Source organism: Phlebotomus papatasi, chromosome 3 (genome assembly GCF_024763615.1).
Source record: "Phlebotomus papatasi isolate M1 chromosome 3, Ppap_2.1, whole genome shotgun sequence".
Lineage (NCBI taxonomy): Eukaryota > Metazoa > Arthropoda > Insecta > Diptera > Psychodidae > Phlebotomus > Phlebotomus papatasi.
This window is the reverse complement of record NC_077224.1, coordinates 19,974,314-19,999,532: the sequence shown is the minus strand read 5'-3', so window position 1 is coordinate 19,999,532 and position 25,219 is coordinate 19,974,314. Positions and strand designations below refer to the sequence as shown.

Here is a 25,219-nt window from a genome sequence, read left to right as displayed (position 1 = left end):
GCTACAAACTTTCTATTGATAAAATTCTATGTTAATAGGTATCGCTATTTAGGCTACATTCGGATAGAATAGAATTTCAATATAAAAATGATAGATTCTATTTAATTTGTTTTATAATCTCCAAGGGATTTTCTAAGATAGATTGTTATGTTAAAGTGTTTTCGACTTACCGAAACACATTCTATATGAAGTTTTGTAATATTCACAACACCTGCAAAAAACATAGAAAAACATAGAATTAGTATTATAAAAAACGATCCCTTTTTCATTTCTTTTCTTATGATTTCAACATTATTGTATAAAATTCTATGAATTGATATGATTTAATAAAGCGACCTTTTTCAAAATTGTCTTTTATGTTAATGCGTTTACACCATGGAGACCATGAAGAGAATACAAATGATTGAGGTGGTATGCTGAGGAAATTCTTGGAGAAAACAAAGATATCCCCCAAAAAGTCTATTGTTACAAAAACATCAAAGAAGTACTCGTCTTGAATTCAATCACACTCCAAATGTCAAGAGAATATCACATTTTTGACATGCTTTCTTTCCCTTCATTCACACTAACGACTTTTTCGCAACCCTCAATGTATCGACAATTAAATTTGCCCGATAATTGATGTAATTCTCCAATATTGACAGGAACACGCGACAAAAGTTAAATTTATTCACCCTTGGCTTCAATAAAAAAAAATTGAAGAAGATCCCATGCTTAACAAGGGCCTCAAATCAATTTGCATCTCATTAAATGACACACCAAAAATTGTTCAACCCCTAAAACGGTCCATTGTGTCTCCTGATGGAATCTGGGCAGAACGTGCAAGACCAACCCACTGTACTTAATTCTGGGGAAAAGATTGCGGAGAAATTAAAATTAATTGTCACATTTAGCGAGAGATTTCCCAGATACACCTACTTAACTTCCTCTCCAGGTGGACCACAGTATTTGCCAGGTGAGATAAATGACATGAACGTGCCCCAAAACTGAAGTAACTCTCAAACCTACGAAAAGCCACTTTCTATGATAAATTCCCATAGACAGAGTGAAAAATTCACCTCGAAATAGATTCTTGCCCTCTTCTGTGTTGGGGAAAGGGAACAAATTAATTTTCAGCCTCATTTTCCGACGCCAATTGAGCAATGGGAAACAATTCATGTTTTAAGAGAAGATTGAAAAAATGCCCAAGACAAAGAGGTCTAAAAATGTGACGATGTGTCGTGATCGATTGGCGTCAAGTGCGTCAGAAATTGAATTTATAATTAAATTTAATACTCGCATACAGTATATGTACTTGCAATTACACACCACACACAGAACTAATGGAGCTATCACATTGATAAATATCTTAAAATAAATTGAGTACTTAAAAATCGTTATAATTTTTTTTAGCACATGGCTGTTCTAATTCAATGCATGGTAAAATTCTTCAATTTTAAAGGTTTGTTAATTTTTTTACCAATGTTTCAGAGTTCTTCTGAAAAGAAAATCTAATATAGTATTTTCTTTTAAAACGAAATGCACCATCAATTTCTTCACTACATATTCTGTACTAAAATCAATGGAGGAAATTGGTTTGTCAGATGAGTCTCAAAAGTCCCTTATAGACTTTTGAAATATAGCACTTCAAACGGTTGAAATGCAGACAAAAGTAATGGTAAAGAATCTCATCTAAAAAAAATATTAACGTAACTAACAATTTAGTACTAAGGTTTAAGAAATATATAGGCAAGTTTGAGAAATATGATGGTGCTATATTTATATTTTTCATTATAAGAAATATAATGAAAAAAGGAAAAGGAGGAAAATATTTTTTTAGTACATGACTGCTCTTATGTGCTTCTGCATAATCGACTTGTCTTTTTGTTGGTTCCTGCCACGACTATTTGATGGTTTAAGAACACGGCGAGTACTGTGGAAAACAGTCGAGACAGAAACCAACACAAAGAAAAGTCAATAATGCAGAGGCACATGAGAACAGTCATGTACTAAAAAAAATGTTTTTCCCCAATTCATTTTCATTGGAATAGCACCATAAGACGTGTTTTTAGTACAAATTAGACAAGATTTTTTTGCTTCCCCCCCCTTTAAACCCCTTGCTGAGGTCTTAGGCCTTAGACCTATTTTAACCGATATCCTGTCCAATAAAAATCTAAAAAGGATCAAACTGTCAATAACTTAAAAAATAAATAATAAATAAATAACGGAAACGGACTACAACACACTTAAAACCGACTCCTATGAATGAAAATAGTCAGACTACATCAGACAAGATGCGTCAAACTCTCCACCTTCCTCTACAAATAAATTACTTTAATAAAATCGTTGCTCGATTATATTTTTGTGTATTTTTCATATAAGACAAGATTCTAAGTATGAAAAATACACAAAAATATAATCGAGAAATCGTCAGTTAAATCAGCATTTGTCGTAACTTCGTTTTGACAACTTTTCAGGAGAGGAAATTTTCAGTTCAATATTATTTTTCTTAAAAATGAGCCCCGAATGCGATACTTTTGAGTCAAAATAATGAAAGTGGCACTAATAAACTGTAAGTTAACTCGAGAAAATCTTTATAAAATTATTTAAAAGCTGCAATATTGAGAAATATGTTAGAAGAAACACAATAATATTTTATCGTAACTTCCATCATTTATAAAGCCGTAACTTCTAATGTATGGAGATCTTGGAAGTTACGACAATTTTCAAAAACACATTATATCAATTTTAATTACTCTAGTGATAATGAGTGCCTTTATTTCACTAAATCAGTCAATAATACTGTTATCCCTGTCCCTAAAAGCTTTTATTTCATAAGTTTTATTGAATAAATTTTGTGCGCCAAGTCGCTTGTTTTGTTTTGAATTAATGACAGATGAGTAGGGATTTTTTCTCACTTTTTTTCTGGCAAATATTGAATTAAAATGATTTCATGTTACACTATTCGCACTGTCTTTCGATATTTGGAAGAGTTTATAAACGTTTTATTGAGAAATATTGCAATTTTGCTGCAAATTACAAGCCACGCAAGTAAGCAAAAGAAGTTACGGCAAATGCTGATTATTGAAAATTTTGTATGGAAATTTGTCGTAACTTCCTCAAAAATGGAAGTTACGACAAATTCTGATAAATTCTTGTTAATTAAGGGCACTTACGATAATTTTTATTTAAAATAATTTTTATTGGGCTTATAAAAGTTTCTTTTTCAGAAGTGCGTTTAATAAACAAAATTACGCTGATTCCATATATGTATATATCTCAAAATCGCAAAAATGAAGTTACGATAAATGCTGATTTAACTGACGAAATGATTTTATTAAAGTAATTTATATGTAGAGGAAGGTGGGGTAGTTTCGCTCACGCATTGCTTTAGATAATAAAAATTTTTTAGGTGAAAAATAATTATTTAGCAAGTGTTCTGTATATTTTCAGATAGTCAATGTTCAAGAGAAACTAACGGAGCATAGGTTTTTTTTTAATATGGTTCATATTTGCTTAGTAGACGAATACAGAAAAACAAGTCCAGCTGTGTGCAACTGTCTCACCTTCGACTACCATTTTTCATTATTTTTATTATTATTTTTATTATTTTGTTTTCAATGCACTTTTAAAAAAAATCCGCAAAATTGTTAGTAAATGTTTGTAAAGTCCTATTGGGGATTTATGAAAAATTTGCAATTTGTGTAAATCACAAAAAAGTTCGTAAAAGTTTGAACTTTTTTCACAAAAATTGTTCGAAACATGATCACTTAACGAGTATTTCTTGTTGTGCTACAAATAGTTAGATCTCACGACTGTAAATCATATATTAAGTGACCTCATTCTTTAATCGACATAGGAATGTGGAAAGGATATATTAATTTGTCTGATAATGTTTATCTTTCAAAGTTTCGCCTTATATGGATCACTCTTTGTTTAAATGACAAAAAATCACAATGTTTATATTACCTTGAACAGAAATGCATATCTTGCGAAATTCCAATCAGCATAAGATTATAAAATTCTAAAAATAGACATCTGATAAAAGACAAAAAAGATCGAAGGGAAGGCAATCATATAAACATCATGTATCAATAGAAAGAAAGGGAGAATAAAGTGGACATCGAAAGAAGTAACACGTCTTCTTCACTTTCCAAATTCTGATTTCCCCGCTTGGAAATCATAATTAAATGTTGTTCGTACATTTCCGTTTGTCTGGCAAAACTTTACGAACGAGTGACAAAATTTTACAAACATTATTTCTGTGTGTTTACGAATATATACGACCACATGTTTGTAAAAGGACAAAAAAATGCTCATCAAGTGATCATGTTACGAAGAATGTTTGTGAAAAGTACGAACTTTCACGAATTTTTTAGTTGATTTTACCGGTTTTATGATATACGAGTATTTTGTAAGTTCCCAGCAGGAGTTCACAAACGTTTACGAACAATTCTGTGGGTTTTGTTTTGTCTAAATACTACTTTAGTCACATAAAGTTTTAATTCTATTTTAAAGAAAAAAAATTAAAAGTACCCTTTCTTTAAACTGCCCCATCCTCCCCTATGTTAATACATCAAATGATTATTTATATGAAAAATTATTCATATGAATCACATAATGACCCATTCGTCCTTAAATGGTTAAAAATAATAGTTCAGTATTATCATCTTCTACAGTACAAGAACCCCAAGTGAATTACGATCATTTGTACTTAAAATGACCTTTGCGCCTAACTTTCGCATTACTCACTGTGTGTCAATTTAAACAGCGCGAACAATTAAAATAATTGTAGTACGAAAAGACGCATGCTCTAAGTGACTTGACCGAATCTAAAATTATTCCTGGTTGCGCCTGTAAAGTGGTTGGTGAGTCTCTGATATCATCCTCGGTCGCAGTTTTCCCGTGAAAATCCCTGAAGAAACGCTATACTGTGCAATTTTCTCTCCATTTGCGGAAGAAATAAAAATTCAAATAGCTCATCCCACGGGACACTCTGGCAAGTGGTTGTTTGGGCAAATTCCACAGGGAGCACTTCCTGGTTTTTCCACTGCTGGCTCTTTAGAGTGTGTGGACAATATTGGGGATTTTAGTGGTGGAATAAAATAAGCTTTTAGCATGACATGATTTCGCTATATCGTGTGCATAAGAAATTCAAGTGGCTCTCTGAAGTGCAAGTGTAAAAGTTGCATATCGTCCAAAGGGGGTTTAATTTTAGCCAAGAGAGTGCTTAAGTGTGTTCTGTGGGTGGAGGTTATTCTCTTTTTTTTTTTGGTTTTTATATTAGGACAAGTGGGGAAATATGAGATTCACCTCTGATGATGATCCAAAGTGTCCAAAATGTTCAAAGGCCGTCTTTATGGCGGAAGCCAGAGGAGCTGGAAAGTACAAATGGCACAAAAATTGCTTCTATTGCCGTGAGTTTTCTCCCTCAAAGAAAAATATAAAATAAAATTCAGAATTTTATTTTTCTGATAACATTCCTCCAACTATTTTCATCATCAGAGGTCTGCCACAAAACACTAGACTCCCTGAATTGCTGTGAACACGGCAAGGAGTTGTACTGTAAAGTGTGTCACGCTCGTCGATATGGCATGAAAGGTATGGGAATAGTGCAGGAGAAAAAAAACTGTTTTAATGGTGAAATTTTTATACAGGAGAGTGAATTTCAAAATCAATTTAATACCCCTTTCAGGATATGGATTTGCAGGCCTTGCAGCTGAAACTCTAGACTCCATTTACTTGGATGCACTCGTGTAAGTTTAATCCCTGCTGCATGAACCAAATATTGAAATTATTTTTAGACAGGGGTAGTATTTATAAAAACCACAGATTGTGTAATTGAGCTTTTACATGGAAAAAAAATCCCCGAGAAAAATCACCGCCTAATCATTACACTATTTTTTATTCAAAGTTGTGTAATTCGAGAATTATAAAAAGTACACAAACTTGCTTGTGTAATTTTTTAAGTGAAGTAATCAAAAATTATAACCATAATCTTGGTTGTATGTAGAGGTTAAGCCTAATTTACAAATAAAGCCAACAATTATTATTATTATTATTATTATTATTTGACTATAACTTTTCACACTGTTAAGACTCAAATAGACTCAGGCTGATACCTAGCCTGTAAAATTTTGTAATAATGATTTATCCCAAACTTTTATACGACAAGGGCTTAGGATCATCAATAAGAGGTCCTTCACTGAGAAAAAACGGGGGTGCGATTAACTTTTTTTCCTCATAACTTTAACACATTTTTGGTGTAAAAATATATCAACATTTTTAATATTAATTTTACACCTTTTTAAGGGTAAAATTAACATGAAAAGGTTAACTTTAACCCCTAATACACTTGAAAAACATTATATTTACACCGATTTCGGATCAATACTGCAGAATAAAAAAACATTTCCGAAATGTTATTTTAACTTTTTCGGATTTTTCACAGTGTTAGCATAAATTTCCTTCACCTAAAACTTTAGTGCCAAGTTTTTCAGGCTAAATTCAAGGATCATCCTGAGTCTATTAAGGCCCTTACAGTGTAGAACTTTGTGTATTTGAACCAAAGAAAATTGAAAAAATTAAAATTTTGCGAATTCAACCATTTTTTAATTTATTACAAAATTTCAATGCATTTCATTAAACATTTTTACCATATTTTTAACATTAAATTAGTGTTTATTCCTTTTCATTACTGTGTAGCATCTCACACAAGATGCCCTAAAACCAAATTGATGATTCTTAAACCCGCCGGGGTTTTAGTGTGAAAAATACCGTCTATAAGAAATTTGTATTTACAGTAAATAAATTTTAAAAAGAGAATTTAGCGTGGTGTCAATATTTTCATTTTATAAAACGAATTGAATTAATATTGTTTTAGTGCTCTCTCGTATCTATTTTGAGAAATGCAAACACTGTATTGCATTTTTAATAACTAAATTTTACAGTTGAATAGACAATAATTATTAATTTCATGTCACTTTCAATATACTTAGCTTTTCAAGAACAGGAATATTAGAATAAAAAGGTAGAATAATTTTTAATTTTATACTCCTATAAAATACGTCCCTTTTTTTTAACAAAATTTGGGAACTATCAAATTTCGGCCAGCTTGCAATTTCGGCCACTTCTTCTGTTCCTGAAATTTACATGAATTTTTAATTTTTGCGTTTTCTAAAGATTATACAATGCAAAAAATATAAAAATGTCGCTTGTACGAACGAGATAATATGAAAAAGACTTAGAAAGAATTCCGGAATGAAAAGGAACTATAAGAATCAACGTGGTAGAAATATTACCCAAAGTTATCTCTATATTTTTATCGATTTTAAAATGTATCAAGAATGATTTTTAGAGAAAATAAAGACGATAAACTATTTACAACATTCCTTAAAAAAGTCAAGTTGTATTAAAAATAATTTCAAACTTAAGATCTCAGCGCTTGCACGCATCTGTGCCTAAATTTGGTAGTTACCCTAAAGGTTTTTTACTGATCAAAAATCTTTATTTAATTTTGAAATAATTACTTTAATCTTTTATTATTCCTTTGGTCTTTGCAAGAAAAATTAGGAAAAAAACGAACAAATTTTTGTAAAAGGACAAAAAATGTTCGTTAAGTGATCAAGCTGCGAACAATATTTGTGAAAAAATACAAACTTTTACTTAATTGTTAGTGGGATGATTTACGAACAGTTCGTAAGCCCCTAGTAAAAATTCACAAATATTTGCGAACAATTTTACGAAATATTTTTTTTCTGTAGATAATTTTCGGCTTAATTTTAGGCTTGAAAGACGGTAACGACCTTTGGCTGCTTTCTCTTTTTACTTTCTGAAGCGGACGTTTTCCAGTAGTTTTCCTCTTCCATCAAATACTTTGAAAAAAATATCTCGTAAATAATCTCGTAAAAAAATTGTAAAATAAGTCGATTTTTATGGAAAAGAAACAAGATGTTTGGCTACCCCTGTCGCCGTAGGGATTCTCGTAAAATCTTTTCATTTTCAACAAGATATCTTGTTAATACTGAATCCACCAAAATTAATTAACAAAATTCTTGTAAAATTTTTCTCAAGATCTGGTTTTCATGGGAATTTCTCAATAGATGGCGTTGCAAAATATATCGTTTTCTCTTTAATTTTTATCTTTTTCTCTCAAAATGGTCTGGAATATTTTCTGTCAAATTATTTATCAATTTGGTGGAAATAATAATCACAATTTTTATGCTTTCTGTTATATGGCAATTATACGCCGGTATGCTGTCTGCAGGAAATGGTTAAATAGGACTTTAGAAACCATTTCCGACTACAAACTCGTCATTTTTTGGTGAATAAAAAAAGAATACTTACAAAACTTTTACAAGATTTTGTTTATTATTAGTAAAAAATGTGGAGTATCTGGTATTAACAAGATATCTTATTGAAAATGAAAGGATTTTACAAAAATCCCTATGGCGACAGAGGTAGCCAAACATCTCGTTACTTTTCTATATGGGTCAACGAGATTTTACAAACCTTTTACGAGCGATTTTTTTCAGAGTAGGGAAGTTTAGAGGAGAAAACTTGTCATAATAAACCAAAGGATCCAAAAGGTCATAGTCTTTGATGGTTGTTGGTGGGGAAATTGTCTGTTGTGCAGAGTTCGACTTATGTTCAGTAAAAAAAAATTTGTGACAAGTTTTTTCCCCTAAATTTGCATACCTGAAGAATCTGACCAAGGAAGAAAACCCATCCGAAATGTTGGCTTGAAAAATTAAAAGAAGAAATGAGTTTAAAGTCATTACCGGTGTTTTACTGACTCTAATATTTTGTTTTAGCAATTTCATTATTTTGTTCTTTTTTTCACAAAAACCAAATGAATATTAAAAGATTAAAAATTAGTATTAAAAAAATAAAAATATACAATAAGTTATTAAATTTTGATCAAAAACTTTGGATTTGGAGATCTCGTGGCTAAGTGGATAGAGTAGTAGATGTATGGCGCAGAGATCTCTGGTCCAAGAGACGAACCGCGCTCTGGAAAAAAATTGATCAGCTGCAGGCATACTTTTAATAATAATACTAATGCTGGCACAATATTCCATGAAGGAACAGGGCCTTCCCGCAAAGGGATATCTAGACATGCATTATTATTTTTTCTTATACAGGATGAGATTGTCAGTCCTTTGCCCGTGAAATCAAATTCAGTGAAGCTCACTGGATGCAATCCGAACACCTTTAACGCCAGAAAAATTCCTGGTGACCTAAAGGGGATTCGAACCCGGGACACTTGCATCATAGAGCGAGTGCTCTACCACTTGACCCATTGAGTGCCCAGCATACCTTTAGGCTAATCAAATAAATCAAGTACTGTCACTAGCCTCTTTTTCCAGTGACTCATATCACTATGGCTTTGGCAGATAACTCATTGTACTTATTGTTATTGTACTCGTATTGTACTCTTGTTTTCGGGAACATTCAGTGTAAACACCTGTACCACACATTGTAAAACTTGGTTGCAACTAAAGGCAAAAAAAGCCTAATTATATGAGAGCTAAATAAATTTAAAAAAAAATGAAAACAATAAATTATTGAAATTTTGATAAGAGTCACATGATTTTCTAGCTAAGAAACTTAGGATCACTAAATTACGGATGTGCCCAGTTGGATTTTAGATTATCTAAAAAAAAATCTTTTATTTTAATCAAACAAGACGGTTTTACAACATCCTGGAGGGGAATTCTGTAACGGTATGATAATGTCATATGACAAATTTAAATATTTTTATGTGGTAAATTCAGAAATATTAATCGACAATCAGAGTCATATAGGTTACTAAGAGATTCATAAAGCCCCTTGCAATGACCATTCGATGCTCAGTAGCCTTTCGTAAATATTATCCTCTTCTCAAATTTACTACGAACGTTTATCATATGACATTGTCATATCTTTACAGAATTCCCCTCCTGGCCATCTTTTAAATCATATGTTCTATATAATGACTACGATTTACACAACTTTGTAAAATGTGAAATGTTCTTCCTACATCGGCCAATTCACAGAACAATGTTGCAATACATCTCAAATTGCAGTGTTGGGTCAAAAGTGTGTGTGCAAGAGAAACTTGCGGATACGTTTTGTTACATAAATACCCTAATCTATTTCTGTATCAATTGCAAGCGCATTTTGGGTCAACAAAATTGCCAAAGGCAAGAAAACAAGATTGATAAAAAAAAGCCCAAAAATTCATCACTGAATATATCGTTGCTCTTTTCCAAAAAACAAAAATTCTCATTAAATTCAGCAACTTTATAACTTGTATCGCATCATAAGAGACGAAAAAAAAAGGATGAGAAATGGATCAAAGACTTTCTTCTTCAATCTCGAACTCAAACTTTCGACTCATGATGAATTTCTCATCTTCTCTCTTTCTCAGCTCTTCCAATCTTTCCCAAAAAAAAATATATTTAGTATTCGTGAAACACGCAAAAATTTTCCTCAACTCCACCAAAGAGGATATAGTCAGGGTAGGAGTTGAATATAAAGGAAATATCCCCTATATTCATTCCATGTACAATTTACATTATTTTTGTTTCTCTGGGTAAAAAAAGCAGCAAGAAAAGTAAATTTAAATTTTCGATTAATAATAAAATATGCAATAAAGCCGAGAGTCCTTTCCCTTCATCTCCTTTTTTTTGTATATATATATTTTTAGGGATGATACCCCATCGAAACCCACTACCCCGCGAGTTCTGCGAAAGGCAAAGGAAGGAGAAGGATGTCCTCGGTGTGGGATTCATGTATATGCGGCTGAACAAATGCTGGCCCGCGGCAAAGTAATTTCGCATTATTGTACCATTTGAACATATTCCATGCCTCTGAAGCCATCCACAAAATAAAAATCCCACAAATGTTTTTTTTTTGCCTAAATTTTATTATGCTCTCTTTCTCATACTCTTTTTGCTTACAATCCTCAACGTCCTGGAATATATGGTGCAACCTATCCTAAAGGGTTACCACAGGCGATGCTTCAAGTGTCTCAACTGCAACAGAACACTGGATTCAACAACTCACTGCGATGGCCCCGATAAGGAGATTTACTGTCGAGGTATTGTACCCCAAAGCTCGCTTTTCACCAGACGCTTTCACGTAGAGCTTTTGCTTCTGCAGGTTGCTATGCACAGAAGTTTGGGGCTCGCGGATATGGGCACATTGGGGTATCCTCATTGGGACTCATGTCAGATATTAAAGATAAAGATTGGCAGAGGTAGTTATATTTTGGACCCTGTGCTTTTCACATTCCACCCTATCCTCTCAAAGAAAAAAAAACAGTAGGGGAAAGTACTCTCACTTCGAACGTTCTTGCCTTCGAATAATGTGAATTTTCTTTTAGTTTTCCTAAGAGACTTACACATTTCTATTAAATATTATTTGGATTATCATCATTTGTTGATGATTCCGTGATAATTTATGACCAGCGCACAATAACTTTTGTTTGTAAACATATTTTCAAAATTTCCTATGAGAATGTGCGAGACGACTAGATCATCTAGATCTAGATCTCACTCCACTCTCATTGAAATGTCAAAAACATGTTTACAAAACAAAAGTTAGTGTACGTCGGGCATTAGTGTAAATCTCTTACGAAAAACAAAAGAAATTCACATTATTCGAAGGCAGGAACGTTCGAAGGGAGAGCACTTTCCCCTACAATGCATGATTATGCTACCACTAATGTACAAATTTAAAAAATCACAACTTCCACATCAACCTTAGAAGAAATACTACAGAAGGGACAAGTAGAGCATTTCTCAAAGGAGCCAGTAAAACAGATCTAAAAGTTTAAATGAAATGGAATAGAGGGGAAGGATCTCAGGCATCGTACACACTCTGGTTTCGAAAGGATTCATTAAAGGGATATGGGAAAAATATGAAGTGTTCGAAGCCAGAGAGTGTGCGAAATCCAAAAGCCTTCCTCTAATTGTATTTTATAAATATTTCCTAAATATGTAAATAAAATATTATTGCAAGTTTGTCGCTTGGATCAGCAAATATCGTGACTTACTTCGCAACTTAATGTAGTAATACGCAATAATGATGATGTTATAACAATTTCTGGTCTGAAAAATGAGTAACGGGAGATATATCATGGAAGAATAAGTAGAATGGCGACATTACTTGTGGCCTGTCGTTAGAGGAAAACGCGCTACCTTTCGACTACTTAAACTTCGAACAACTTATTCTTATTCCAGAAAAGCACCAGGGATCAAATCCATTAAAAACATAGAAAAAAAAAAGAGTTGTCCGAAGCTGGAGTCGTCCGAAGATAGCGCGCTTTCTTAAGGTGTTCTTGCAAAAAACTCCACCTTTTGTTACAAAACGATTTCGAAAACCTCAAAATTGAAAATATTTGACGTGTTAGAATAGCACATAAATTTCTTTTTTTTTGTTTTCTGTATCATTTTCTGACAATACTTGCGACAAGGCCATAAATAATGCCGCCAGCTTACATCACTTCCGCAAAAAGTGTAACTTCCCAATTTACACGAAAAACTTTATGTAGGGGAAAGTACTCTCCCTTCGAAAGTTCATGCTTTCGAATATGTGATTTTTCTAAGAGACTTACACATTTCTATTAAATATTAGTTAGCGTATTTAAGAGGAACTTTAAATATTTTTGTTACGTTCTGCAGCCTAAACGGTAAGAGATATGAACTTCCAGTTTTCGGTGAACCACCCCCCCCACATAACAAACGGGGTTTTATCGAAAATAGCTCCAGCGATTACTTTTATTTTCGGATATGTTTTAAAAACGTATCCATGCGGACTTTTCGTCCATAGGCACCTAAGACCGAAAAAGTGTTCAACATAATTTTTTTGAAGTTCAAAATTTAATCATTTTGTAGGACCTATATCTCAACCAATTTGCTTAAATTCGGATTTTTTTTGCCAATTAGCAAAGTATCCGTAAATGATTTGTTTTGTCCAAATTTTTTTCTTATTGGTTGTAGGGGGAAGTGCAGCACCTTTGAAAATAGTCCACCTTTAAAATTGGGATTTTTCACCTATTTTTAAATAAAATTGAGCCTTATAGTGATATAATTTAGCTGCACAAATAGATTGAGAAGTTAAATTGTATCACGATAAGGCTCAATTTTATTTAAATATAGGTGAAAAATCCCAATTTCAAAGGTGCCCCACTTCCCCCTTTATATTTTATCGCGCGATCGACTGAACGGTAAGATATATTGATTTTTAGCTTTCGGAGACCGTCCCTCTAAAAGTCTCTATGGTATAGAGGAATCTATTCTTATTTTTCATTTGATTATTTTATTTGTTTTTATTCTGTGAAATGTAAATATTGTTTGTTATGTAAATATTTATTTTGTAGATCATTGAAAGCTTTTGCGAAGCTCTTTGGACATTTCTAATCATCTATTGTATTTTTTCAGTCTGATATTTTTAAAAGAATCAAATGGTTTTTAATTAATTTATATGGATATTATATTTTATATATTATTGATACGGTAGAATATTAATCAACAGTAACCCTAACAATACTCATGGTATCCTTCCTTGGCCCATCAATCTAAAATATCTCATATATTGAACGATTTTTCATGTTTTCTTTTTAACAATAACAACATATGTTTTTCCTGTTATACGTCCTTGCTGAACGTTTTTTTTCCTCTTATATATTTTTTGACTATACCAATATTTTAAAAACTACCATAACCAATTATATTTTGAAAAATAGTTGTTAGTATAAAGAACTATAGAAAAATTAAAATGGATTTTTTAACTTTTAATTTATGAATCAAACAATTCCTTTTCTCAAGAAAAATGTTTCATTTAATTTAAAAAATAGAATTTAGATAGAAAATTTATAAATATTGCATAAAAAGCTGAACGAAAAATTTTCAAAAATTATAAGAATAATTCCTTAAAGGATGTAACAGAAATACTGAAAAATTTGTATTGATTCTTGGTAATATGACCTTGGATATGACTAAATATTCAAAAACCATTAGGGGAAAGTACTCTCCCTTCGAACGCTCATGCCTCCGAATAATGTGATTTTTTTTTTTACTTTTTTTTAAAGAGACTTACACATGATTATTACGTAATTATCAATAAATGATGATAAGCTAACTAATATTTTAATAGAAATGTGCAAGTCTCTTAGGAAAAATAAAAGAAAATTCACATTATTCGAAGGTATGAACATTCGAAGGGAGAGTACTTTCCCCTACTTGACCTACCCTCTCAATAAATAGTCCTTATAACCGGATTTAATATGTTTTCAATTTGTTCTTAGTGAATTGGCGCCAAAAACCGCCGAGGTCGATCCATCAAAGATTCAAGCAAAGGACGGCTCTGGATGCCCCCGTTGCGGAGGGGTAGTCTTTGCAGCCGAACTGGTGATTTCCAAGGGACGTGGCTGGCACAGAAAGTGCTACAAGTGCAAAGATTGCACCAAGACACTAGATTCCATAATTGCATGCGATGGTCCCGACAGAGATGTCTACTGTAAGACATGCTATGGAAAACGCTGGGGACCCCATGGATATGGGTTCGCAAATGGATACGGATTCCTACAGACAGACATATCGTAAGTCTACCGTTCAATCACACAAAATTACACGGTTTAACTAGATTTCTGTGTATAACATTTCAAGGGAGGAGGAATTGGCAAATAGTCGACCGTTTGCCAATCTCGATACAACGTCCATTAAGGCACCCGAGGGTGAGGGATGTCCGCGATGCGGCGGAATGGTATTTGCGGCAGAACAACAATTGGCACGTGGCACAATGTGGCACAAGAGATGCTATAACTGCAATGAATGTCATCGACCGCTCGATTCGATGTTGTCCTGCGACGGACCCGACAAGGAAATTCACTGTCGCGCTTGCTATGGAAAATTATTTGGGCCCAAGGGCTTTGGTTATGGACACACACCGACACTTGTTTCAACGACGGGGGAGGCACCAGTGATTGCGTATTTATTCCTCTTTGAATTATTCAAGCCCTAATAGGGCTTGACTTGGCAGCCCTATTAGGGCTTGAACCAATAACCCAAATAGAATTTAAGATCAATAGCTTTTAAAACCTTTGAATTGGTAATACTCAATGAAAGCCCTGGGTTGGGTAGCCCTAAGGGCTTGAATTGTTAGCTCTATTTAGTTCTAAATCATAACCCTAATAGTCCTCAAACCAATGGTTTTCAGGAGTAAAACCTAGTAGACCTGATAGGTATTTTAAAGTAGAATCAGAAGGGCTTGAACTAATAACCCTATTAACTCCTAATTCAGAAACTTTAACAGTCCTCAAATCAATGATTATAAGGGGTAAAACTTAATAATCCTGATTAATGTTTTTAAGTAGCATAAGTAGAACTTGAACTAAAAGCCCTCACTATTAAGTCTTAAATCAGAAACCCTAATAGTCTTCGAATCAATTGTTTTAAAGGGTAAAACTTAGCAGTTCTAATAAAAGTTCTCTGTAGCTCTATTGGGGATTAAATTGTAAGCCCATTGAGGCTATTTACACTGCCGCATTAGATTGGGATTGAACTGTTCCAAAATCGGATTTCGAATAATTACGTCTTAATCTAAGGTCGCAATCTAAACGATTTCATTGAGGTCATTTAGACTGTCGTATTAGATTTTGACTGAATTGTCCCAAAAACTGATTTTGGGACAATTCAATCTCAATCAAATGCGGCGGTGTAAATGGCCTCATTGAGTCCTAAATCAGAAACCCTAATAGTCCTCAAGCCAACGGTTTTAATGGGTAAAACTTTGTAGTCTGATTGAGATTGAAAGCCCTGACATTCCTGAATAGTCCTTAAATTCATAAGCCTAGTAAGGCTTCTAATAAAACAGTAAACAAAATGGATTTGTAAAGGAATAACTAATAGTGCTAAAACCGTTACAATCAAAATCTCTAATAAAGCATGAATTATTAGTAACGGGCTTCGGATCAAGATACACGATTCTATTTGAACAAGCAGTAGCCCTAGTAGGCTTGATTCATTATGTTTGTGTCGGAATACATAATAAAGTCAGAACCAGAATCTGTGTTAAAGCATAAGTCATTAGTAAATTTCCTCGGATCAAGAGTAGGATTTGAACAAACAGTAGCCCTAGTAGGCTTAATCCAGTATCCTTAAACGGTTTTCGATAAGTGAATTGTAAAGACTTTGAACCAGAATCACTAATTAGGACTTGGACTCAATGAGGCTTGAAAAGATATTGATGTCCTGGGCCCTGGAGTAAATTAATTATTCGATCTCAGTAGCCCAGGAACCCGTAGCTTCATGGTCCGCTTTTCTCGGTCAAACCAAGACTGACTCCTTCTCATCATAAAAACTCTGAAGAACGGTAAACTGTTGCTGTACCGTTCTAGAGACGGGAAGTGACTCACGACTTTCAAATTACAGCCATTGTAATCTTAATCAGTAACCGTAATATGGCTTGTTCCAGTAGCTTTGAAAGATCTTTAAGGAACAAGTGTGGTATGAGTACTACCGGATAAGTCTTAATGAGTAGCTGTTATAAGGCTCAAGTCGGTAATTTCTAAAAACCTAATCCGTGTTTCCCTTCCAGGCAAGATGCAGTTCCGAAAACCGGCCCAAAGAAAGTAGAGAATGGCAATGGATGCCCCAGATGCGGCTTCCCAGTTTATGCAGCTGAACTTATGATCAGCAAGAATCGAGTATGGCACAAACGCTGCTTCTCATGCATAGATTGTGGCAAACACTTGGACTCCATGAATCTCAACGATGGACCCAACTTAGAGATCTACTGCCGTGGGTGCTACAACAGAAATTACGGCATTAAGGGTTTTGGTTTTGGTATGGGTGCTGGAACCCTTACGGCAATGGTTTAGCCAAGAAAAAAAAAAGAAAACTTGTAAGACCAACACCAAAGTGGTCAGACTAGGAGGAAAATGAGAAAGGCCAATAACAATGATTTAATGAAGTCGTTTACATTGAATTGAATTACACTTGAATAATCGCATTAAGAAGTGGCAGAGGAAAAACACACACACACATAAGAATGAAGAAAGTCTAGAAAGTTGTAAAAGAGAGAGAAATTTATGTTCTTTTGCTCTTTAACCCTCTTACTCATCTCCGACCCCTACCACCCTTTATTCTTTATTTTTTTCTTGAGTACTCCATCTTCAATGAATAAAAGTTTATCCTTCAAGTGCATAAGCTTTTCATTTTCTACGCTTGGACAAATTTTTCTTCACTCCTTGTCCCCTTGCTCAACACATCATCATACGGGGCTAGATGGTGATAGCATGGTAAAACGGAGAGAAGGATGTGGCACAGGCAGAAGGACTCTTTCCAAACTATTTTCTTTCAGGAATGAAAACAAAAATATACATTCTAGGGATGTTTCACTCAAGGATGATGAGTCATAGTTTTTAAGTATTTCATGCACATTTTTCCTACTTCCTGAGCGGCCCTTTTTATGGGATTTTCCGTTCTCAACAACCCAAAGAGATGATGGATTTGAAGAGGACGAAAGAGAGTTTATACACAAATGGATTCACCTGAAGAGATAAAATGTGATTTTAAGGTGAAATGCATTTTGAGAAAAACAACCCCTCAAAATCCTATTATTCATCGAGTGGTAGAATTCTGTTTTTCGACAGTTATTCTCATGTAACTAAGCTTCAAGACCAAAAAACTGTCAAAGCTCTATTAAAAAGTTTATAGCTGGGATTTTTTTATTCAATTTGGCTTAGCTATTCAACTGACGGCTTAGAAATTCGAAATTGACAGCAGTTGCCAGCGCCGCTAGCGGGAGAAAACAGCGCCCTCATGTGGAGGAAGTGGATGTCAATATGACAGTGAATTCTTGTCAATTTCTTATATAGAAAAAAAACTCCTATTAAGGATTTCACTTGAATTTTCCTTTTGGATCGTCACATAAAGATGAAAAATTACAATGGACAAGAAAAATGACCAAGCGAATAATTTTCAGTTAGATTATTCACCAAAAGTGAGAAAAGAAAAACTTACTGAAGTGACAGAAGCAACTAACAATTTTCCTGCTGTCAGAACTCAATTTACATTCCTCCGGATACCTTTTTCTTTGGTGTCCTGTGGAAAATTCTTTTGTCACTGTACTCCCAAAGAAAAGATTGTATGACTGCAAAAGTGGCTAAAAAAAAGAGCGGAAAATGTGAGCGTGCAAACGATGTTTTACATTAATTATGAATTACACGAGAAAAAAAAAGAGAACCAAGCTAATTTCACTGTAATTTCATTAAGTGCTTTCCTATAGAAGGATTCCTTCAAGTGTACCATCCTATGAGATGGTTCTTTTCTCACTTTTTCTTCTCCTTCCCATATACAGCCTTCCGTAAATCCCAAAGACGTAGCAAAATGCCTCAGATAATTTTCAGTTTTAAACTCAATTTCTTGTCATTTAAATCTTATCCCTTTTAATGGAGTCCGACAGAAAAGGATAAGACACGATGGGGTTCTTGTTATTAAAGAAAAAGTTTTGAGCAATCATTTATGATGAATTAATATGAAATTCTTCCTCTAGGTCAATTATGCTCACTCTCTCTCTCTCTCTTCATCATTTTACTTTCATCCGAACACAGTGGAAAATTGCACGTGAATTTTTAATTGCTGAAACACTCTCCAACTCATAATTTTCCAACACAAAGTTGGATAAAGCCTTTTTTGGTGGTTGTACAATTTTGCGTAAATAAAAATTTTTAGGGATCAAATTTAAAACTTTTTGAACAAAATACCGACAGAATGAATTTAATCGGGCAATATTTCAGCAAAATTAGATAAAATAAATATTTTATTAATTTTGGATTTTCTAGGAAATTGGAAATACTTTCAAATCTACAAAGACCATGGATAAATCTTTTCCGAAACTTCAAGTTGAAGGTTGCAATCCATTAGAATTTTACAAAATCTAAATACCTTTTAAGTAAATTTATTTTTTCACAAATTCATGGAGAAATGCGCATTTAAGAGGATTTCTCTTGTTTGTCATTGGAAAATCTTTATAAAGAGTATTTATGGCTCCGGCACACCTTTTAGATCCAGGAAAATTTCATCAAGTCGAAATTCACATCCCTTTCTTTCTCACACGTTTTGCATATGCCTATCCCACTCTTTCGAACTCTTCTTCTTCATTTAAACATCAGACCAATTTGAATTTAGTTCAATCAAATTTGGAGTGCAAAAGAATAAGTCAGACACATGCAAAACGTGTGAGAAAGAAAGGGATGTCAATTTTGATTTCATGGAATTTTCCCGATCTAAAAGGTGTGCCGGAGCCATTAGGAGTCATTTGCACATGTGGAGGAAGAAATTACTAAAACCATTTTTGTGATTAGGTGACAGAAGCACATATTGATCGTACAGCCCAGATCATGTAGTTTGCAAGACGTAAAGCACTTATCGACCATGAAGCTTGGATCGTCACCTCAAAATAAATTGATTTTGTCAAAATTATTTGTCACTTGTAACAAATCATCTTTTGCAACATGTATTCCATTAACAATTAATGCAAGATATTTTGCAATAAACAATTAGAAAAAATGAAGAATAAATAAAAACAATCATTTTATTTCGAGGTGACGGTCTAACCTTCATGGTCGATACACGCTTTACTTGCTTTACATTTTACCAATTATCGTGACGCAGAATTTGTTGCATTTGTTCATATTCAAACTACAGAATTAATTTTCTCGCCCATTTTCTACAAAAATTATAACGCATTAATTTCATTTATTCAAATCCCAGACGATGCGTTCTTCACTTCATCGCCTTTCAAGTACCAAAGGATAGTAAATTACTTATAATATACCCCTCAATACTTCCTTGGGTCTTCTGCTGCCCACCCACTGTCTTTGGATACAATTTACAAGCATATTGGCTTAAATGACAAGTTTTATACTCTAGCTTAAACTTCAGGAGAACTATGCATATACCCTTGCATATAAAGTACCAAGAGAACCTGGTATCCTAACCTTATAGTCAGTATTTCAATTTCAATTTCAAGTTTGGTTTTATTTTTAATTTCGCCGTTTTCGGAATTTGTTTCAAACTCTAACAAAACGGACAATATTTCAAATAGCTAGAAATATCGGACTGTGCAACTAAATTCATTAAAATTATGGTGCTATTTTCGAGTAGGGGAAGGCTTTCAAGCTTCGTACACACTCTGGCTTCAAAGATTTCGTATATTTCTCAAAATATTTCAAAGAATCTGACCTGCTTTTTTCAGGATATAACTTAAGACTACTAATTAAAATATGCCATAGATAAATAAGATTCATTAAAGAAATATGGAAAAAATAAGAAGTGTTTGAAGCCAGACTACGTGCAAAGCCTGTAATCCTTCCCCTAATCAATGACTAGAAAGCCCTCTACCTTTGGATAACTTAGGGCAGAATCACATTGACAGTCAAATGCTCACCGTTTTTCCTTAATTCACGCTTTTTCATTGCAATTCTCGATTACCGCATTACCTTATCTTATACTCTGTGGTACTAGATGAAAATATAAGAAGATTGAAAAAAAAAAACTGAAAAGAAAATGCGATAAACGGTGAACAAAGATAAACTGTACGAGTGATTATTCGTACAGTTTTTTGCTCACCGTTTATCCCATTTTCGTTTTATTTCCTCAAATTTCTTACATTATTTTTACCTAGTGCCACAGAGCAAGATAAGGTAATACAGTAATTGAGAATTTGCGTAATAATTGCAATGAAAACACGTAAATTAAGGAAAAACGGTAAGCATTTAACTGTCAATGTGATTCTACCCTTAAGCTTCGAACAACTCATTTCTTTCAACAAGTTTTTAATTAATTTGACCGTTTATAAGGTAAAGTGCCTCCGCTCGACCGGTCCCTCGTCTCGACCGGTAGATTCATTTATTCAATTAATTTATATTTGCTATATAATATTCACCGTATCATCTAACATTAATAGTGAAAAATTCATAGAAATTGAGGAAATCGACCATCAAACATTCAAAAATTTACCGTCCGGTCGAATCGAGGAACCTAGTCGAGTGAGGGTACTTTACCTTGATATTGTAATTTAATAGCTAGTCCAGTGCCTCAAATTTCCTAAAAATAGCCTTGGGTCAAATACATTAAGAACATAGAGAAAAATTGAGTTGCCCAAAACCTAAGTCATCCGAAGGAGGCGCGCTTTACCCTACTAGTTTCTTTAAGAAAATATTCTTTTTATATAGAATACATTGAAGTAATATCCATTTCATGATTACAATTAAAATTGTTTCATTGCATTGTTTAAAGTGATTGATCCTGTAGTTCCAGACCAAAATCCTTCCAGGTGGATTAGAATTTTCATGCAAAAACAGACATTTTGTTAGCTATTTAAAAATAAGGACATTTGTTTCTAACATCGTCCAGTTATTTCGATTTTTTTTTCAATTTCACAAGCCTTTATTTTAATCTCCAGGGATTATAAAATGTCCAGAGAAGAAAGTCCCACCTTTACCAGCAAGATTCTGTGCACAAAAGCTTTAAATAAGTTCCGGAAGGGAAAAAGCTAGTTATACGATATTTCAGATAAGGTTGACGATATTACATCTTCTCTATAACAAGTTGTCCGATATATTGCATAAATTAATGTCTCTATTTTTCTTCAGTTTTAAGTCTATTATGAGTTGGTTTTGTGAAAACGCAGGAACAACGTTTTAATTTTTTTTAATGTTAGAAAATCCATGGTCATATCCAACCTGTCCGATATATTCCCAGTTTCCCATTCATTTAAATTCAATTATTGATTACCCATCTTATTCCATCAATCACCAGCAAACAATTTTTAACAGTGTCAATTTTGAGAAAATAATTTAAACATTTTTATTTTCACAATGAAAATCCCTCGTAAATTTCCTTGTGAATATCTGAGTATGTTCCCGAATAAGAGAAAATTCAGCCAAAAATTTATTATTCTACAGAAAATTCCTCTTTCTTGGTAAACTTTATGAGGAAAGTGTCTGGTAGAATTTCCCGCTTATATGCCACACATTTTCCCTTTCTTACGTGAAAGTCATTTAAGTTTGCATGTCGTAATTTCGACGGTATTTGAGACTGAAAATATGTCCATGGAACTTGACTAAGGTGAAAGTATCTGCAGAAATCCTCAATGTTCAATTTTGAAGTTGGTTTTTCCTATGCACAGAAAGTCCCACCAATGTTATTCTGCATGAAGTGGACCTTGAGGTGGAAAATTTTCACAAGCTCTTGAAAAAGAAGGATGAAGAGCAAAATGGAATGTTGATTATGAAGAAAATGGTAATTATTCTAATGAATTATTCACACTTTTCCTACCAAATCATGTCCCATGGAGAATTTTAAATTTTTGCACACGCGCCAAAAACTTTATTATTCTTTGGCGAAAATCACAATTATATATTCGTTTTTTTTTCTATCAACGAAATAATATTATCATAGAGCTTTTCGGTTGCAGCCAGAAAATAAATAAAATAAAAATTTAAATGTCATCATAATTTTCTTAATGGGAAAATTGTTATAGAATATTCGCTTGAATTTCATCAATTTGCATAAATTCAACCAAATCCAATTTGAGTTTTTTTTTTAGGGGAATGAAGAGAATTTAGATAGACAAATTGATGATGATGAAAATTATAAAAAATAGATGGTTGTTTTCATTTTATGCAACTCAATTGGTTAAAAAACAAAACTAATTATCTAAAGTCTATTATCGGTACTTAACCGATTCATTACCGATGAAGTCCGATGCGACCAGGTTCAAAATTTCAATACCTTTCCAAGAACATTGAAAAGAAAAACTTACGTTCGACCGATACTGATGTACGCGGCAGAGATAAGGGCGAACAGCACAAGAACACAATGCTGCATACTCGGGACTACCGAAATGAAAACTCTAAAAAGGGGTGGCAAAGTGTCCTAGGCTTTGTTAAATGCTCGAACTCATGACTTAGATGCTATACCTCAAAAGTACTTTCGCATCATTTACCGTTTACCGGTACTCAACCGATTTAAATCGATTCATAAATCACTCAAAAGCTTCCCCAAAATAGTTTTAAAGAGTAATAAAAATTATATTCGAACGAAAACTATTTATCGGTAAATAACCGATTGAATACCGGTTCACAACCGATTTGAACCGATTTATAAATCACTCGAAATATTTCCCAAAATACAGCATTAAGTACCAGACCAAGAGGTAGATTACTTAAAAGGTGGTACGAGTCTTTGGACATCAGAATCACAACTCCGGCTGATGATCAGTACCCTGCCACTTTCAAACACTTAACTGACAACATACTATCCGTAGCCCTACTGTGGAAAAAATTGGCATTTACCTAATTAAAGCAAAAGGAGGTTAAAAAATGAGCCCCCCAAAGTGATTGACCTTTGACCTTCAACAATTTTAAATGGTGAATTGTCCGGTATAGGTTGTTTGGACATTTTCTCAGGTATTAGAGCATAAAATCGATGTCAAGAGATATCTGAAAAAGCAAGATGGCGAAGGTAAATCAAGGTGGAGTTCGGTCTATATTTTCGCTCTTCAATTTATTATTTCAATTGTTCTTATTCAGGGAATAAAAGATCTGGGTGAACAATTAACAGGAAATCTTTAGGAGCTGTACTTTTCACCAATTCCTCTATCAACATTTCCTTTCCATCACCAGTGGAAGACTTTAAAAGATATTCTTTCTAACGGTTTGTCAAGGTCAAATTAAAAAAAAGACACTAGAGAATGCGTATTTATTAACCGATTGTAGAAAACATGGATACATTTCAAAGGTCTTAGATACCTGGACAAATCTGGTGGTTAATTCGAATATGTTCTGACAAACCTGTTACGGGCTAATAAATTATGTAATTCGAAAAGTGACAAGGCGCTCGAAGTGCGGAGAAAGATTTTTTCCAGGTTTTAGGGCATTGCATAGGGTCATGCTCAAAATTCCGAAAAGGCTTAAATCCCGAATGGGCCGAAATCCCGAATTCCTAAAAGTGTCATAACTACTCCCATGATTGCACCCGTTCTTATTGCAAGCAAAGGAAAATTTCGCACGAACACTACCGCCCGGAAAGGAGCTCCCATGGCACTATTCCAAGAGCCGCGAATCAGGCGTCCTCACATTTTCATGGTTGAAGTCCGATTGAGGAGTCGATTCGTATATGCCTTCGAGATAATTCCTCGGGTGCTCACCACTCCATCTATCGGCGGAGTCTAGCGATACCATGCCTATAAAGTTAGCCGTTATAGCACCACCTAGAGAGTTACCACGCCAACTGAACAATGATTGGTACTGTTGGCTTAGAAGAGTCAACGTCAGGAGTCAGGACGGGCTATCTCCCTACAATTCCTTTAGGCTCAACAGTCCTATTCCAATTTTGTATTGTATACCAACATGTGTCTTTCTATGCACTTTAATAAGCGGTACTCACCGGGATTTATGGGAAGGGGGGAAACTACCAAATAAGACACATGGGATATTCGACAACGTGGCTAGGGTGCTAGCACGTATTGTTGTCGGGTTAATTTAAGGTTAGTAAAAAAGAGAGGGAATGAAAAAAGTAAAATGGAAGGATGGAGATCAAGACACCACGGCTCACCGGACGATCCGAAACTACGGTGGAGTCGGAGACTTATTCGAATTTACTCAGTCCAGATACATCGTTTAAGTCCGCCCTTCACAAGATTGGGTAGAGAAAAGGCTGAAGGCCCGAAAGAGACTTCCGTATAATTCCGTATAATTTCGTAACTTTCAGGATTTTGTCTCTTCGGAATTTTCGCTTTTTGGGATTTTGGCTTTCGGGATTTACGTGGCACCGGGTAGACACATCTGGTCCCTGACCCTTTTTTTTTGAAAACCTCAACAGATCCTAATAATTCCTTTGGTACTCTGGTAGAATATTCTAACTGAAAACACGCATTTTACCCTAATCGTTTAATAAATATTTATGAAGAAAATTCCGAAACTTGAGTATTCTGTATCCAGTACTCCTAGTACATTGTACTAATGGGTTAATAAATATGTAATAATTTCCCTGACTCTCAGAAGACTTTCTATCTATACGGTATTCATACCAGGATAAAAATCTTTTTGTCATTTTAAACTGATACGAAAAATTTCAGCAACAACAAGAAAAAAAAGACGACAGTAAAAGCTCATGATAAATAATTAACGCAAAGTTTCCTCTCTCAGGCAATGGCAGACGGTTTAGCTCTCCTCATCTAAAAG

General features: G+C 33.9%; 2 protein-coding genes across 4 annotated transcripts in view; one reads left to right on the top strand and one right to left on the bottom strand.

Annotated features, from left to right (window-relative positions):
• The window catches only part of LOC129806845 (hemicentin-1), a 687,416-nt gene that overhangs the window by 483,099 nt on the left and 179,098 nt on the right, over positions 1–25,219 (bottom strand). For both annotated transcript variants that reach the window (XM_055855638.1, XM_055855639.1), the window contains one exon: positions 171–211. The gene's annotated coding sequence lies outside the window, so the exon portion shown is untranslated. The remainder of the gene's footprint in view (positions 1–170; positions 212–25,219) is intronic.
• Positions 4,763–17,166, top strand: LOC129806855 (muscle LIM protein Mlp84B-like). 2 transcript variants are annotated; one of them, XM_055855662.1, is made up of 10 exons: positions 4,776–4,847; positions 5,267–5,396; positions 5,485–5,580; positions 5,675–5,735; positions 10,670–10,790; positions 10,966–11,062; positions 11,125–11,221; positions 14,273–14,566; positions 14,634–14,954; positions 16,564–17,166. In XM_055855662.1, exons 2-10 carry the CDS (start codon positions 5,282–5,284, stop codon positions 16,844–16,846), a joined length of 1,485 nt encoding a protein of 494 aa, XP_055711637.1. In that variant the 5' UTR covers positions 4,776–4,847; positions 5,267–5,281; the 3' UTR covers positions 16,847–17,166. The 2 variants fall into 2 exon arrangements, with proteins under 2 accessions (XP_055711636.1, XP_055711637.1); XM_055855661.1 differs by having other exon boundaries at positions 4,763–5,396.